The sequence below is a fragment of the Balaenoptera acutorostrata genome, chromosome 14 (genome assembly GCF_949987535.1).
Source record: "Balaenoptera acutorostrata chromosome 14, mBalAcu1.1, whole genome shotgun sequence".
Classification (NCBI taxonomy): Eukaryota; Metazoa; Chordata; class Mammalia; order Artiodactyla; family Balaenopteridae; genus Balaenoptera; species Balaenoptera acutorostrata.
Genome location: NC_080077.1, coordinates 32,592,995 through 32,608,739, shown reverse-complemented (window position 1 = coordinate 32,608,739; position 15,745 = coordinate 32,592,995). Strand labels below are relative to the sequence as shown.

The 15,745-nt window shown below is 41.7% G+C and overlaps 1 protein-coding gene across 20 annotated transcripts in view; it reads right to left on the bottom strand.

The window, feature by feature from the left end:
* EPB41L2 (erythrocyte membrane protein band 4.1 like 2) overlaps positions 1-15,745 on the bottom strand; it is a 218,817-nt gene that overhangs the window by 11,443 nt on the left and 191,629 nt on the right. For all 20 annotated transcript variants that reach the window (XR_009005263.1, XM_007190851.3, XM_007190852.3 and 17 more), the window contains 3 exons: positions 15,128-15,226; positions 13,336-13,416; positions 6,823-6,928 (listed from right to left, as the gene is read on the bottom strand). Coding sequence is in view for 19 of the 20 variants with exons in the window: in XM_007190851.3 (XP_007190913.2) it covers positions 6,824-6,928; positions 13,336-13,416; positions 15,128-15,226 (285 nt within the window). In the remaining variant the exon portion in view is untranslated. The remainder of the gene's footprint in view (positions 1-6,822; positions 6,929-13,335; positions 13,417-15,127; positions 15,227-15,745) is intronic.

The following is a 15,745-nucleotide window of genomic DNA, read 5'->3' as shown; positions in this document are numbered from 1 at the left end:
CACCCTGCATCTATTCGATGGCTGTTGGAAAATGATGAGATAATGATGGGCAAACTTATCTACAAGGTACTGTGAAGTGGAGGAAAAAGCCCGATATGTGATAGAATCAACAGGATCAGCCTATATAAATAGAGGTGTGAGAACACATGTGAGTGCATCTGAGTATGTGTTCACAAGTATATACACTGTGAAAGGGATTATCTATCTCTAGGAGCAGAGCAATTATGGGTCACTTACATTTTCTACCATCTTTCCCTTTCAAAAAATTATGACCGCCTCTGCTTTTTTGTTGCCAGAAAAAATACATAGAGTTTCATTTGTAAAAACAACAGTCCATAATGATTCTGTCCAAGAGCAAACTCCGGGGAATCAGTGACTCCCAGGTGCTAATGAATGACCAATGGCAGGGGCACCCAGCGCCTCTTCTGTTGGGTAGTTCAAATATATTGTGACTCACTGATAGCACCTGCCAGATTTATAAATGTTAAACAGAGTATTCCCCAGCATTCCAGAGTGAAAACTGGCAGTGCCTAAAACTCACTAAATCCAAAATGGCTTTTCATTTCTATGTAGAAGTCTTCATTTTAGGTTTGATGAACTTATATCGAAAACTCAGCTGTAATAAAATGCTCATTTCTGGTACGAGAGTAGTACAACTAGGCAAACAGAATAAAATAAAAATGCAACACAACTGAAACCGATATGCCTGAAACATCCCTGAATTGAAAATCGTCATCTGGGAGCCAATAGGCTGGTGCTTTTCTTTCAAGGACAGGGAGACGCTCGCATGTAAATGAGTAGCTCGTGATCGGCTAGAGCTCCATTCAGCCAACACCGTTCTTCTCTCCTGTCAAGGTAGTTAGACAGCTAATGCTAATTTCCTGTTGTTTTTGCAAGTTCATTTTGAAACCGTGAACATCACCCTGACTTTGAAATGTTGGCTGAAACACAATATTATCTTGTTTAGAAACTGGTGTTCATAGACGCAGGCCAGCACGGAGAGCAACACCACTCACTGAGAGCTATTTATTGTGGGCTGGGGACTGGAGCTCAGGGTCCACCTAACAGTCTCAAAGGAATGATGGACGTACCGGGTTTTTAGTAATCACTGCACTAGCTCCAGTGGCTCTGTCAGACCAACGCTCTGTCTTCTCAGATGAAGGCAGGCAAGGTGGATGGAAAGCAAAAGGCCAATTACTGAGTTTTCCTGCTTCTCGAAAGCACTCTGTGTAAATCCTATTTCCTCAACCTGTTACAGGCTCCATCTCCACTATCTGACTGAAGGAGCTCTGACACAGCTCCCAGGTAGATTCTGTAGCAACAATTCCAAAGGACACAGGCACCTGATTTCTTTGCCATATTTAATGCTGATTATGCTGTCCTTCTCGGAACTAGCTTCTCTTGCAGCTTTCGTGGCCCCCTTATCTCCCTGTTTTCTATCTTCTTGCCCTTCTCACTCCTTCTCCTGTAACTCCTCTGTTCCCCAGGCCCCAACTCTCTGACCTGGCCCTGCGTAACATCATTCAAACCAAAGGCTTCACCAGTGGATGACATATTCAGATATGTCTACCTCCTGCTCTGAAGCCTGCCGTGCTCTCTCTCTCTCTCTCAAAGCTCTTGGCTACTTCCTGGACCTCTTCATGAAGACATTTCACATGCATCTCAAGCTCAACATCTCTGGGGTAGAAGTTTTTATTTGATTTTTAAGAGCAAAAAGGGTTCATGGCTGGCCTTCTACGCTACAAAAAGTTCTTACAACATGCCTTATTAACAAACCCTCTGTAGATTCTATTATCACCTCCAGTTTACAGATGGCAGAACTGAGGCATAGAGAAATGAAATAACCGGCACACATCACACAACTATGAAGTAGATTTGAACCCAGCAAATCTCCTGTTACACTTCCTCTTAACACTCAGACTATCTGGTAAATTTCCAATTAACCATGTCATGTGTGTGTGTGTGTGTAAGACAGAGCCTTATACATTCACTTCCAAGCTTCCACTATAATTCCCATGACAGTTGGTCTCTCCTATAGTACCAGAGAACAAAAAATACATCTTTGCTTTAAGATAGCTAAACTGAAAGGACTGGCCACATTGCACATGACTTGTGAAAAATGAAATTCATGTGTTCCATGATTGAAATTACAGGTATCATCGACCCATTTGTCCAAGCCAGAAACCTGGGCGTTATCTGGCATTTTTCCCCGCTCCTCCATCCTCCCAACTCACTAACTTCCATATCCTCATGCAAACAGTCAACAAGTCACAAACCTTTATCTCCTCACCACCTCTCAAATACAAAGGAGTACCCCACAGCTTTTCAGGATAAACTTCAGCCTCCTGCTTGGCTTCTAAGACTCTTTGTGATCGGGCCTCTGCCCCTCTGCGCCCTCATCTCCCATGACTCTGCTACAAGTGCCCTGCGAGGCAGCTGCACCTGATTTTGCCCCGTTCCTGGAGTGTCTGGTCCACAGTACCAGATCCTGCCTGAATTGCCCCCTTTCCACGCCTTCCTTCACTGGGCTAACTCCAACTCGCCGTGAAGCTCCAGTGAGAAGCCATCTCTGATGCCCCATCCTGATTCAGAGATCTCGCCTTTTTGTTCCCACGAAACTCAGTCCAGAACCTATGATAAAACCTGAGACTCTATGCTGCTACCACTGCTTTATTGTCTGTGAGTACAGACCTTGATTCCAAATCTCAATGGTAAAACAGTAGATGATACCTAATGAGACTTCCATAACATCTGTATAATGAACAATAATGACAAAAAAGAATAAAATGAGTGAATGGATGTGAGGCTCCTCCTCCATCATGTTATCCTTTGGCCGCTCACTGCTTTCCGATGAAAAGGAGGCGTCGTTCGCTTCTTCATGCAACGTCAATGATTACTCCAAGAGTCTGAGAGGCTCGTCTGAAGTCTGCGTTCATAGAGCTTACGGCGCCAGCCGAAGCAGGGTCGCGTGTTCCCCCTCCTGGGGCTCATTCTTTCTCAGGCCGCACAGACCACCCCACCAAGCCTGGGCTCTTCTCCCTCCTCATCAGGACCAGCGGGGACACCATTCTAGTGGTGACAAGGTCAGTAACATTTTGTGTCCATTCCAGGGCTCATAAATATGCATTTAGGATGAAATAGCAGGAGGGAGTAGTCCTTAAGAGGAAATAAAAACGATACAAAGATCGATGGAAGTGCTCCTCTAAGCGTTTTCTTGTTCGTGGAGCTGCACTTCGCTCCTCTGCCTCACCGCTGGCCGCCGCCCAGCCTGGGGAAGCAGACCGGGAGTTCAGTCCTTGGCACACTGTTGTTCTTTGACCGTCTTTCTGTTTCCCCGCCTGCCATGCTCAATGCTTGATCAAGAGGTCAGAGCTACTCCAAAGGAAGAGGTCAGGTCAGACCAGGAGGAGAGCTTTTCACGCCTGAAAAGGGAGACGGGACCGATACGTCACAAATAGTTCTTTCTTCTTCTTTTCTGCTGTTGGGATACCGTCCTGGTCCTGCTCTTTGTCTTGACCCGCTGCTGCCTCTGTGGGATTCTGGCAGGGCAGCCAGAGGGTAGCTGAAACAGTGGAAACACATTCTTCCCAGCCCTGACAGGCATCAGCAAAGGAAATTTTTCAAGAACAAGTGCGGCCAGTCAGGAGTGGAGATGCTAAAATGACTGTGAGACACTGAGGTAGCTCCCATGCGTCCTTCAGGTTTCAACTCAAATTCTGTTTCTCAAGTAACAGGTTAAATTGATAATAGTTCAAGTCCCCTATTTTGTTCTCTCATCTCACATTATTTCCTTCAGAGCATTTATCAGATATGCAATTACATTCTGTTTATTTGTTAATATTGACACCTCCCCTCCTGGAGTGGATCCTTCCCAGGGAAGGGCACCGGGACTGTGTTGTCTACCAATGTGACAATCCGAATCCTCACTGCCTAAGCTAGCCTAGCATATTTTGGCGCTCGCTAAATATTTTTCAATGAATAAATGAATCTTTCCAAATTTATCTAGTGTGCTCACCTTACATGTGAATTTACACTTTAACCTCCTAAATTTGTATAACAAGGCTGCTTATAAAAGATGGCCTTCGAGACAGGCAAACTTCAAAGGCTGTGTGTGTGTGTTTGTGTGTCTCCACTGAACAAATGAATATAAGGTGCTAAGAATAAATGATATAACTAATTTATTTTAAAGCTTATTAAAACACCACAAATGAAGGTGAAGTGCTGGTAATGCTAGTGGTCACTAATTTTGGTCTCATATTCCTGATTAAGTAACTGATTCATAGAATTTAGAGGAGAAATACGCATTATCTTTACATTTGTACAACACTCAATTTTCCCATTCATCATCATATTATATATAAGTAGAAAAGGTAGATTGTACCAGCCCCACTGACTTGCCCAACGTCCCACAGTTTGAGATCTGGCAAGATTAAAACACAGCACTTGATCTTCTGACTCCTAGCTAAGAATGTTCTCAGACTTGCATGTAACATAGCACATTTATTCAGGTACAACAGATACTGTGCTTGCACTAAAACCTTAAATGATTTCTGCTCGTAGGCCCTTTATACACCCTGTGTTGAAAACATCACCTAAAACATAAAGAGTAAGGTTGCTAGATATAAAAGCAACATTGGAAAGTTAGTTGTATCTCCCTATGCCAGCAACAGCATCTGGGTAAAAAAATTACACAATTTTATTGAAAGACATTAAAGAAGATCTATATAAATGGAAAGATGTTAGTATTTGTGGAAAAGAAGACAATATCATAAAGATGTAATTCTCAGTATACTGAGCTACAGAGCAGATGCAATTCCAATCAAAATACCATAGGATATCTTAGAACCTAACACTCTGATTCTGAAATTTATATGAAACAGAAGGAGCCCAGAACAGCCAAGAGATTCTTGAAGAGAAAAGAACTGGGGAGCGTTGTCCTCCTAGATACCAATTCTCATTTTAAAGCTACATGGCATTGGAGCAGGGACAGACACACAAACTGATAGAAATGAATGTGCTCAGAAACACACCCACGCATGTAAGAAACTTGATATCTGACCCGCAGACTAGATGGGGCCAAGGACGGGCTCTTCAATAAATAGGGCTGGAACGCTGGCTACTTATACGGGAAGCAAACAAATCACTGTTTCTAATCACACAGAAAAAATTTCTGATAGATTAAGGATTGATCCATGAAAGGCAACATTAAAATTTCCGGATTGAAAATATCTTTAACACCTCAGGATATGGAAAAAGCATAAGCCATAAAGGAAAGCTTGATAACTCAACTATATTAACATATTAAATACTACATTCAATATATTAATATATTGCCCTATATTAATAATAAAAGACAAACCACAAAGATATCTGCAACACATAAAATTGACAAAGGATTAGTATCCAGAATCTATCAAGAATCTGTATGACCAAGAAAGTTATATGGCAGTAAGTTGTATGTCGTATGTCTTAAGTTGTACGCCATTTCATATCTATCAGATTGGCAAACGTTAGTAAGTCAGAGGGGAGGCTGTGCACTGGTAGGACCCCTCACGCCCTACGACGGGAGAGCACTTGGCCTTGCCACGAGGAGGAAGACGGGTTCTGTGACCAGCCACTCCAGCGGGGATCTATCTATCAACTGACCAATGTACGGATCGTTTTAAAAACAAAAATGCAATATTAAGGATACGCGCTGTGTGATAAAACCTGCTTTTTAAAACCCTAATACGTACATGATCAGGAACACTTACTCATTTTTTAAGAATTCTTTAACACAACTTTTAAAGGCTATATGTATTGCGCCATCACATGGAAGCAGCATAATGTATAATAACCACTCCCTACTGCTGGCCATTTAGATTATTTCAAATTTCTTGCTAGTATATATAAACATGTGATACTCTTGTAGGTAAATCTTTGTATCCGTCTCTGATTATTTAAGATAAATTTCTCACAGCAGTTTAAACGGTAAGCATGTCTGACATGGGTTTTTGCCAAATTGCCCTCCAGGAAATATTACTAATTGATACAGCAGCGTAAGTATATTCCCCGCCCCCCCACCTCCCCGACCCTGGCTAAAAGCATAAACTTTGCCAGATTCAGAAGTGAATTTTTCATTTGTGTTGATGTAAACAATACCGAGGCTGAACACTTTTTGCTCATTATTTACTTAGTTTCTACATGGTTTACTTGCTTAATCCTCTACTCATTTTTCTACTTAAGTGTTTACATTTTTTGATGACACATAAGAGCTTCTTAATATATTCAGGATATTAATCCTGTCTCTGCCAGGTATGTTGAACTTTATCACTTACCTTTTACTTTTGTTTTTGTTGGTTTGGCTCAAATTTTTACCTCTTTATACAGTCAAAGCAATCTTTTCCTTTATGGTTCCTTCTCTGATACAGAGTTCTTAATGTCTCCATTTAAAAGATTAACTCATCTCCCCTTTGGGCCCCTACGACAAAAATCCCTCATCTAAACGAAAGCAATAGCACCTTCCTAACAGGTTCTCTGTGAACATTGAGATAACTTCTATTAATGTGCTTTACAAATAGTAAAGTAACATATAAATGTTGATTATTAGCGGCTCTCAATACATGGCAGTTATTAACACCACATGATGCCTGTTGGTCCACAGAGTTTATAATTAACTATATGCAGGTCCCCCGAGCAGATGTACTCGGAGATGATAAAGTCTGAAAGATCAAATAAACTGCCGGAGACAGGCACCGTGATGCAGACGTACCTTTCACATTGCTCGGCAGGTTCAGGAATACAGAACAGTCATGAGAAAGGGCCCGATGACGAGGCTCTTACCTTACTCTTCCCCCTCGTCCAGCTCGGTTTCTTTGTGCACCACCACCCTCGTGACCGACATGTCGGGGTGCTGCTCCCTGGCTTCCCTGATGGCCTGGGCCAGCGCCTGCGGGGTCAGGAGAGAGCACTGTGAGTAGAGGAAGAGGCTCTTTCTCGGGATGGCTATACACGAGCATAGCCATCACCTGGGATCCATCCCTCCCCCTGCCAAGACAGTTTCACTGCTTTATTTGAGGAAGCAGGAGATTTGAAATGGGCTCCTTTTTCATTTTAGAGAATGCATCTCATTTCCCCAGATTTCCCATTTCTCCAGTCCACTGCCAAATAATGATACATGTAGGAGAAACACGCTGGCTCTGAATCCCACTCAGCCTGGCACACACTGTGAGACGTGGAGAAAACAGATCTTCTCTGACCTTAGGATTCTCATCTGCAACCTGAGACTTATGCTAAGATTGTAAAGATAATGTTAAGGTTCGATGTATGGATTGAAGGAATGATGTAAAGCCTCCAGCACAGTGTCTGCCCTCCACACTCGAGTGATACTTGCAATTACCCAGTTGCCTCAAAACTCACGGTGCAAGAAATCTCTTGCATTCCTATACACTAATGATGAATAATCTGAAAGAGAAATTAAGGAAACACTCCCATTTACCACTGCAACAAAAAGAATAAAATACCTAGGAATAACCTACCTAAGGAGACAAAAGACCTGTATGCAGAAAACTATAAGACACTGATGAAAGAAATTAAAGATGATACAAACAGATGGAGAGATATACCATGTTCTCGGATTGGAAGAATCAACATTGCGAAAATGACTATACTACCCAAAGCAATCTACAGATTCAATGCAATCCCTATCAAACTACCACTGGCATTTTTCACAGAACTAGAAAAAAAAACTTCACAATTTGTATGGAAACACAAAAGACCCCAAACAGCCAAAGCAATCTTGAGAAAGAAAAACAGAGCTGGAGGATTCAGGCTCCCTGACTTCAGACTACACTACAAAGCTACAGTAATCAAGACAGTATGGTACTGGCACAAAAACAGAAATATACATCAATGGAACAGGATAGAAAGCCTAGAGATAAACCCACACACATATGGTCACCTTATTTTTGGTAAAGGAGGCAAGAATATACAATGGAGAAAAGACAGCCCCTTCAGTAAGTGGTGCTGGGAAAACTGGACAGCTACATGTAAAAGAATGAAATTAGAACACTCCCTAACACCATACACAAAAATAAACTCAAAGTGGATTAAAGACCTAAATGTAAGACCAGACACTACCAAACTCTTAGAGGAAAACACAGGCAGACACTCTATGACATAAATCACAGCAAGATCCTTTTTGACCCACCTCCTAGAGAAATGGAAATAAAAACAAAAATAAACAAATGGGACCTAATGAAACTTAAAAGCTTTTGCACAGCAAAGGAAACCATAAACAAGATGAAAAGACAACCCTCAGAATGGGAGAAAATATTTGCAGACGAAGCAACTGACAAAAGATTTATCTCCAAAATTTACAAGCAGCTCATGCAGCTCAATATCAAAAAAACAAACAACCCAATCCAAAACTGGGCAGAAGACCTAAATAGACATTTCTCCAAAGAAGATATACAGATGGCCAACAAACACATGAAAGAATGCTTAACATCACTAATCATTAGAGAAATGCAAATCAAAACTACAATGAGGTATCACTTCACACCATTCAGAATGGCCATCATCAAAAAATCTACAAACAATAAATGCTGGAGAGGGTGTGGAGAAAAGGGAACCCTCTTGCACTGTTGGTGGGAATGTAAATTGATACAGCCACTATGGAGAACAGTATGGAGGTTCCTTAAAAAACTAAAAATAGAACTACCATACGACCAGCAATTCCACTACTGGGCATATACCTTGAGAAAACCATAATTCAAAGAGTCATGTGGGCTTCCCTGGTGGCCCAGTGGTTGAGAATTTGCTTGCCAATGCAGGGGACACGGGTTCGAGCCCTGGTCTGGGAAGATCCCACATGCCGTGGAGCAACTGGGCCCGTGAGCGACAACTACTGAGCCTGCGCGTCTGGAGCCTGTGTTCTGCAACAAGAGAGGCCGCGACAGTGAGAGGCCCGCGCACCGCGATGAAGAGTGGCCCCTGCTTGCCGCAACTAGAGAAAGCCCTCACACAGAAACAAAGACCCAACAGAGCCAAAAATTAAAAAAAAAAAAAAGAATGTAAAGGATGTACCAAGGTTTAAAAAAAAAAAAAGGCTGCATTAAAAATTAAAAAAAAAAAAAAGAAAAAAAATGGTCATGAAGAACCTAGGAGCAGGACGGGAATAAAGATGCAGACCTACTAGAGAATGGACTTGAGGACACAGGGAGGGGGAAGGGTGAGCTGGGACAAAGTGAGAGAGTGGCATGGACATATATACACTACCAAATGTAAAATCGATAGCTAGTGGGAAGCAGCCGCATAGCACAGGGAGATCAGCTCGGTGCTTTGTGACCACCTAGAGGGGTGGAATAGGGAGGGTGGGAGGGAGACGCAAGAGGGAAGAGATATGGGGATATATGTATAGCTGATTCACTTTGTTATAAAGCAGAAACTAACACACCACTGTAAAGCAATTATACTCCAATAAAGATGTTAAAAAAAATAAAATTAAAATAAATAAAATTTAAAAAACAAAAAACTCACAGTGCAGGACCAGGCCCTGCTCATTTTTGCCCTCTTAGGCTCTCAGTAATTGCTTGAGGAATGTTGCAGGAAAAATATCTATTAGCTTCTAGGACACAGAACAATTAAAACCACAAGCAACAATGACGACAAACAATCAGTAAAGCTAAAGAAAAGAGAGAGACTAATCCTTAGATAATAAAATACAGCTCCCTATTTTACAGGTGGAAACCGTGAAGGCACAAAGGTTCATGGGTCTTCCTCAGGACCACCCTGCCAGGGGGCTACAGGGCAGGGGAGGGCTGCCCGTCACTGATTCACGGGCTCTTCCCTGGATGAGGCTGTGAGAAAGCAGACAAGAGTTCTCTGAGTTTGATCAGAAAGTGAACTGTATACGAGGATTATGGTAAAGTGGAAAGATCCTGCTTTTCAGAGGGAAAGATGTTTAAAGAGGTCTCGGGGAAAAAGTAAAAGAAAACCGCACGGAACAACACTCAAAATCTAGGAAAGAACTTGAAAACAAAAAAGAAATCCTACTAGGAGAGAGACTGCTGTATCTCATAAGGAAAACATACATTTGAAAAAAGCAGCACAATTTTCCTGCTGCTTTGTCACCTGCCTTTGGGGACAACTGCATTTCTTGTTTACAATATCATTTCTGTCAGCTGGAAGGTTACTGAGCAAAACCCTGAGCCGCATTCCACAAAGAAAGATAAAACTACCCCCCAAAATTATTTTCACGCCAAAAACGTTTCACTCAGAAGCTTGGAAGACACTTGAGGGTGCTTAAGTTTCCACTGGGGAACAAAGTCTGGCAACCTACCTGTGTTGGGACAATAGAGGATCAGACAGGGGACCAGGCTTCCACCTGAGCGTCAGCACAACTGCTTGCCACGTGGGGAGAGCAGGCAGCCCAGTGGGCAGGAACAGAGTGGGGACCTCATCTCAGAGCAGGACAGCAAGTGCTGCCGTGCACTAACTGCAATGTGAATGGGGAAGGAGACCGAGTACATCAGGGAGGCTCTAAGTCTGTGTTCAGAGGCAAGAGGGAGATTGGAACCATCAACACTGTCTACTCCCTGCTGGTTTCCGGAATCCAATTTGAAAGGACAGCTCTGATGGGAGCCAACGTGGCTACAGAACAACTTGTCAGCTACTTTGAAGTCATGTTCATTACAAAGATCTGCCTACATTAAACCCGTGCCATTTGTCAAAGAGGAAACATACATGATACCCAAGGGAAGGTAGCAGGCGTGAAACATGCTTTAATTAGCAGAAAAGTAGGGAAAATGAAAAGTGCTATTATCATCTTCAAACATATTTGAAGTCAGCTTGCCCTTAGTTCCTTTCCTTCCACAATATCAGTACACGTAATTAAATACTGTAAAATGTTAATTTACTGCGGCAACAATAAAAACTGTGAGAAAACTATCACATTGCACTGCCAAATTGAGAAGTTATTTTATTAGAAAGAAATACACTTTGCCGTGTTGTTTATGCCTCCCGGGTATGGAGCTGAGAGCCACAACTAGCACCGGGTGTAGAACCTGCAAAGCGAGTTTCTACAGAAGCACGCCTCTTTCATTTGCCAGCACAAAAGAGATTCCTTCTTTTCCTATCCTGCTCAGATGAAGGGTTTCCTTCCACTATTAAAATTCCTTTAATGTAGGCAAGGAACTGAAAAGGTGTCAATGACATTAAAGTCACTGCACGATCAACGTCAGTTTTTGGCAGGGAACTAATTTCCCTCCTTTACTTTTAAATAGTTCCATCATCTCATTTACAGGCTTTAAGGGGAAAGCAAACTCATCATGAGCTTCTGGTGACAAGCATACCAGAAGCCACAATTACATTTACTCAAAAAAGTTTATGACATCTTATAAATAAACATGAAAAAGGTAAATATCTGTTCTCTTCATTTGGATATCTGACCTCAGTTTGGGGTTTTTTTGGGTTTTTATTAATCGAAGTATAGTTGATTTACAATGTTGTTAGTTTCAGGTGTACAGCAAAGTGATTCAGTTATACATATACATATATCTATTCTTTTTCAGATTCTTTACCCTTATAGGTTATTACAAGATACTGACTATAGTTCCCTGTGCTATACAGTAGGTCCTTGTTGTTTATCTATTTTATACATAGTGGTGTGTGCACTTGCTAATCCCAAACTCCCAATTTATCCCTCCCCCGCCCCCTTGCCCCACTTCAGTTTTAAAATGGGCTGAAGGTGTGCGTCCTCACAGCAACAGCTAAAGCTGCAGCGTCATGATTTTCTTCCAATGGAAGAGTTAGGAATTTTGTTATTTTGTGTTATTTTGGAACTTACATTTCAGACTGTGTTTTTAATATTTGCCGTTCAGAAGCGGTACTATCTAGATTTGAGTTTTCAGGAAAAACAGGACAAAAGAATACACATAAAATAAAACCTGCAAGTAAACCCTCAAGGGAAAAAGTGGCATTTGAAACCCTGAAAGGGCCTTGTTTGGTGGAGACAGAGGGCAGACGAAACAAAGGCTGGGAGAGGACCCCGATTTTCACCTTCCATCAGGTCAAAGAATGTGGGTTCCTGCCCAGCACACTGTAGACATTCAATAAATGCTGAGCGAGAGTCCCAGAGGAAAAAAGAGTAAGAATAGGGTTTGCTCCAACTTAAGGTCAGAGCGACTCAAAACTGTCCCAGTGAAGAGAAGCAGAATAAATCCTCTATATGGGAAACCAGACGCTTGGTTTCCACACAGGTAATTCATTTTCTAGTGGTGAACAGACACATGTATAGTCATCTACAATGAAACGCTATTACTAAGTCAAAATTCAGAGTCAGGGCAACGTTTTGACCTATAATAACTCTCAAGGAATTTAACAAAAATACATTATGAAATATGTAAGTAAAATTATGTATACAGGAGTTTTAAAAAACAGTAATTTTCTTTTTAGGCATAGAAGAAAATCTATTCCTGTTTGGCCTTTCTTATAGCAAGCCTTTCTTAAACGAGAAATTTTGTTCTCTAAAATTTCTGTGTTCAAAGCTGGGTGACTATCATTTGTTCCTACTCCCCAGCTGAGATGGTCAACTGAACATTTCCATTTCTTCAAATTATTGTAAAAGGAAAAGAGCTTGGTCTCCTTTAAAGTTGAGTTAAAATCACTCAGAAAATAACAAAACAAAAAATTTTATCATCACTTGGGACTGCAGTCTAAAATTAAAGCTACTCTCCAAGTCTCCAGCGGTGCCATTCGTCACCTGTTCAGCTTAACAGAATGGAAGTACAATTCTTTAAAAAATCTTTTCTGAATACATATAAATTTTCACTTTGTAAGAGACCTTATATTACCTTTTCCTACCCCTCAATAATAGTAATAACTAGGAGAAAACATCTAGAGGTAAATAGCCCAACTTTTCTAATGCTATAAAAAAATACTTGATAAGTTCCTGAAAGCGGGCATAAGTCAAACTTAGTGGCTTTCCTTATTTTTTTGGAAACCAGTGTCATTTAACTGCCATTTATTTTTCAGTAACTGATGACTTGCCTTTAAACCAGGCCCACGTGAATGCCTGATGGTTGCCAAAAATCCTCTTGATTATTGTGAGCCAAAGGTGCATGTAGAGCTAGTGTGAAATGAAAAACAACCCACATTTTGTGCTAATTCAGTGCTAGGAAGGCTGAAAGGACAGGTTGTGTTTAGGCTGTGAAGGGTCTTTATGCCAAGCTTAGGAGGTGCATTCATCTGGAAGGAGGTACTGGGAGAAGCAGTTTGACACAGGGACGTGACATGATGACAGAAACTTAGAAAATAAACGTGGCCAGTTTCAGAACCAGAACCTCAAGTCTTTACCTGGTCGTGATCAATATCTGCATCTCCTGTGATCACGATGCGCTTTTCAATTCTTGTTTCAGATATTCCACCTTTCACAGTCTAAAGGTCATAAAGAAACAGAAGGGAGGGAGGATTAGCAATCACTAAAACATGTTTACACATAATCAGAGAAAACAGAGATGGCGCACACCTAGACCTTCTGATCATCGTTAAGCAATTCACACTGGGTGGGGAAGACTGATGTTCTAGAAATTTCTTTAAGCTCCATAGAGAATCCGATCGTTCAAAGTGTAGCATCATCTGTAAGCACTCCTAAACTGAAAGCAACCTTAAAAACTATCTTATCAAGATTCAGGTGAGACTAAGATGCAACAGATGCCATTTAATCCAAACAGTTCCACTGGAACATTCCGTTACAGTTTCCTGAGTTTCTTCACTTCCAATTGGCCAATTTTTGAAAAGAAGCGAGCAAAGGAGAAATAGTTGTTTTTTTAATGTAGAGTTTATAAGGAATGCTAATGATTTAGGCATCTGGTTTAGGTTTGGGAAATTGTTTGACATCATACAGATCCATTTGGTGATTTTCTTCATTTGGTTTAGTGCAATAATAAAAAAAAAAAAGAAGAAGACTTGGACTTGGTTTAAGATAGGTAAGATGTGTGAGGGCAATATAAAGATTTTCATCCAATGTCTGATTTGATTCTGCACGTGGCTGTGACATGAACATGTAACGTGGCTGAACAAAGGCTGTGAGGGGACCCGGGGGTAGGAGCTCCTGGGTGAACTGCCCACAGAGTTACAGAGTGACTGGCTTGGAGCGAGGTGACAGAGCCTGGGCCATGATAGAGGCTGAGAGCTCATATGCCTGTGACACTCTACACAATGAGCAAACACCACCCAGTCCTGAGAAAGTGCACACCCAACCTCTACAACACTGATAAATTTACACACAGTCACAGGTATTGCACTTAACTGTAAGAAACAAGGCTGATCGCTAAGATCATTCGGTCTTAATAACTGGATATGCTTTAAAATGAACACCAATACCATCTTGCACTTATGGGACATTTTTTAATTCATAAAGTTTTTTTTGTTGTTGAAATGCGGCGTGGGGAGGGCACAAGGGATACATTTGAGACCTTCAAGCACTAACCAAACATGAGAAGTAGAAGCAAAAGGAACTACTGGAAAATAATGCTGGGTTAGAAAGGTGATTACCACGTCACGCACTGGAATCGCGTGGAGGGCTTCCTAAACACTCCCAGGGTTTCAGAAGATCCGGAGTGGGGTCACAGTATTCACACTGCTAACAAGTCCCTGGGTGAGATTGCAGCTGACAGTGCAGAGACCACACTTTGAGGATCGCTGGCCATCAGGTGTTAAACATTTAGAGAGTGATCTGGAGAAATGCTCCAAATCGACATACTAGTATCTTAAATCAATGAGGGAAATTTACATGATTTGAACAACTCGGTGAAAATTTTCAATGGCAGTCTTCACTTCCTTGCTTCAGTCAGGAGAGCTGGCTTATACTTACCAAACCTAGGCTTCCAATTTTATTAGGTTCCCTCTGCTCCTACAGCTGTCTTAAGTAGAGCTATTTAGAACATATTTTTACCCCCTTGTACTTTACAAATTTGCAATTTGGTTTAAACACAAATGTCAGTGGAGCCCAGTTTCTTGCATACTTTAAATCTAGGCATTTTTATTCCACTGGCACTGTGCGTAATAATTGGAAGTGTGAATAGGAACAAAGAAACCATTCAGGAAAGATTCTGTTGGCAGTGTACGTTCCCCTGGATTGCTTTACCTTGGTGATGTGTGTGGTTGTCGTTGTCGACACGGACTCGGAGGTGACGGTCTGCGCAGTCAGTAACGTGCCCGAGTCACCACCAGCCCCGCCATCAATCTTTGGAGAGTTGGGGGGAAAATACAAAGTAAGGCTTAACTTCCGTTACGTTGTCAGGGAAGACCCCTCCCCATCGGACATGCAGCTTTTAAGACCTAAGGAGTCGGCAGAAGATGCTAGCTGCCTATCCTCTGCATGTCTGTAGTGGTGATTTACTGATCAGAGATTGGCTGGCATTTCAACAGAGTAAAGTCAAGGGCTAAATGCACATGGAGAAGCCAACCCTGGGCGGAGAGAGAAAAAACGAAGAATGGAAGTAGAAGGTGGGACTGAAATCTACAGGGGAGTCGTGAGAAAATCTGACCGAGGGCCATTCGCAGAAGCTAGAAGAAGAAAGCAGAGAACCAAGCAGAGAAGTTTCCACAGTGACCAGAAGTGCTGAGTTTGTTGTTTTTTTTAAGCACAGGTGGGTAAAAATAAATGTTTTCTCAGATTACTAAGCAACAGAACCTGACTAGGATAGACTAAGCTTAAGCGATTTGGTTAATTGCTTATCTCTAGATTTTTTTTGAAATGACA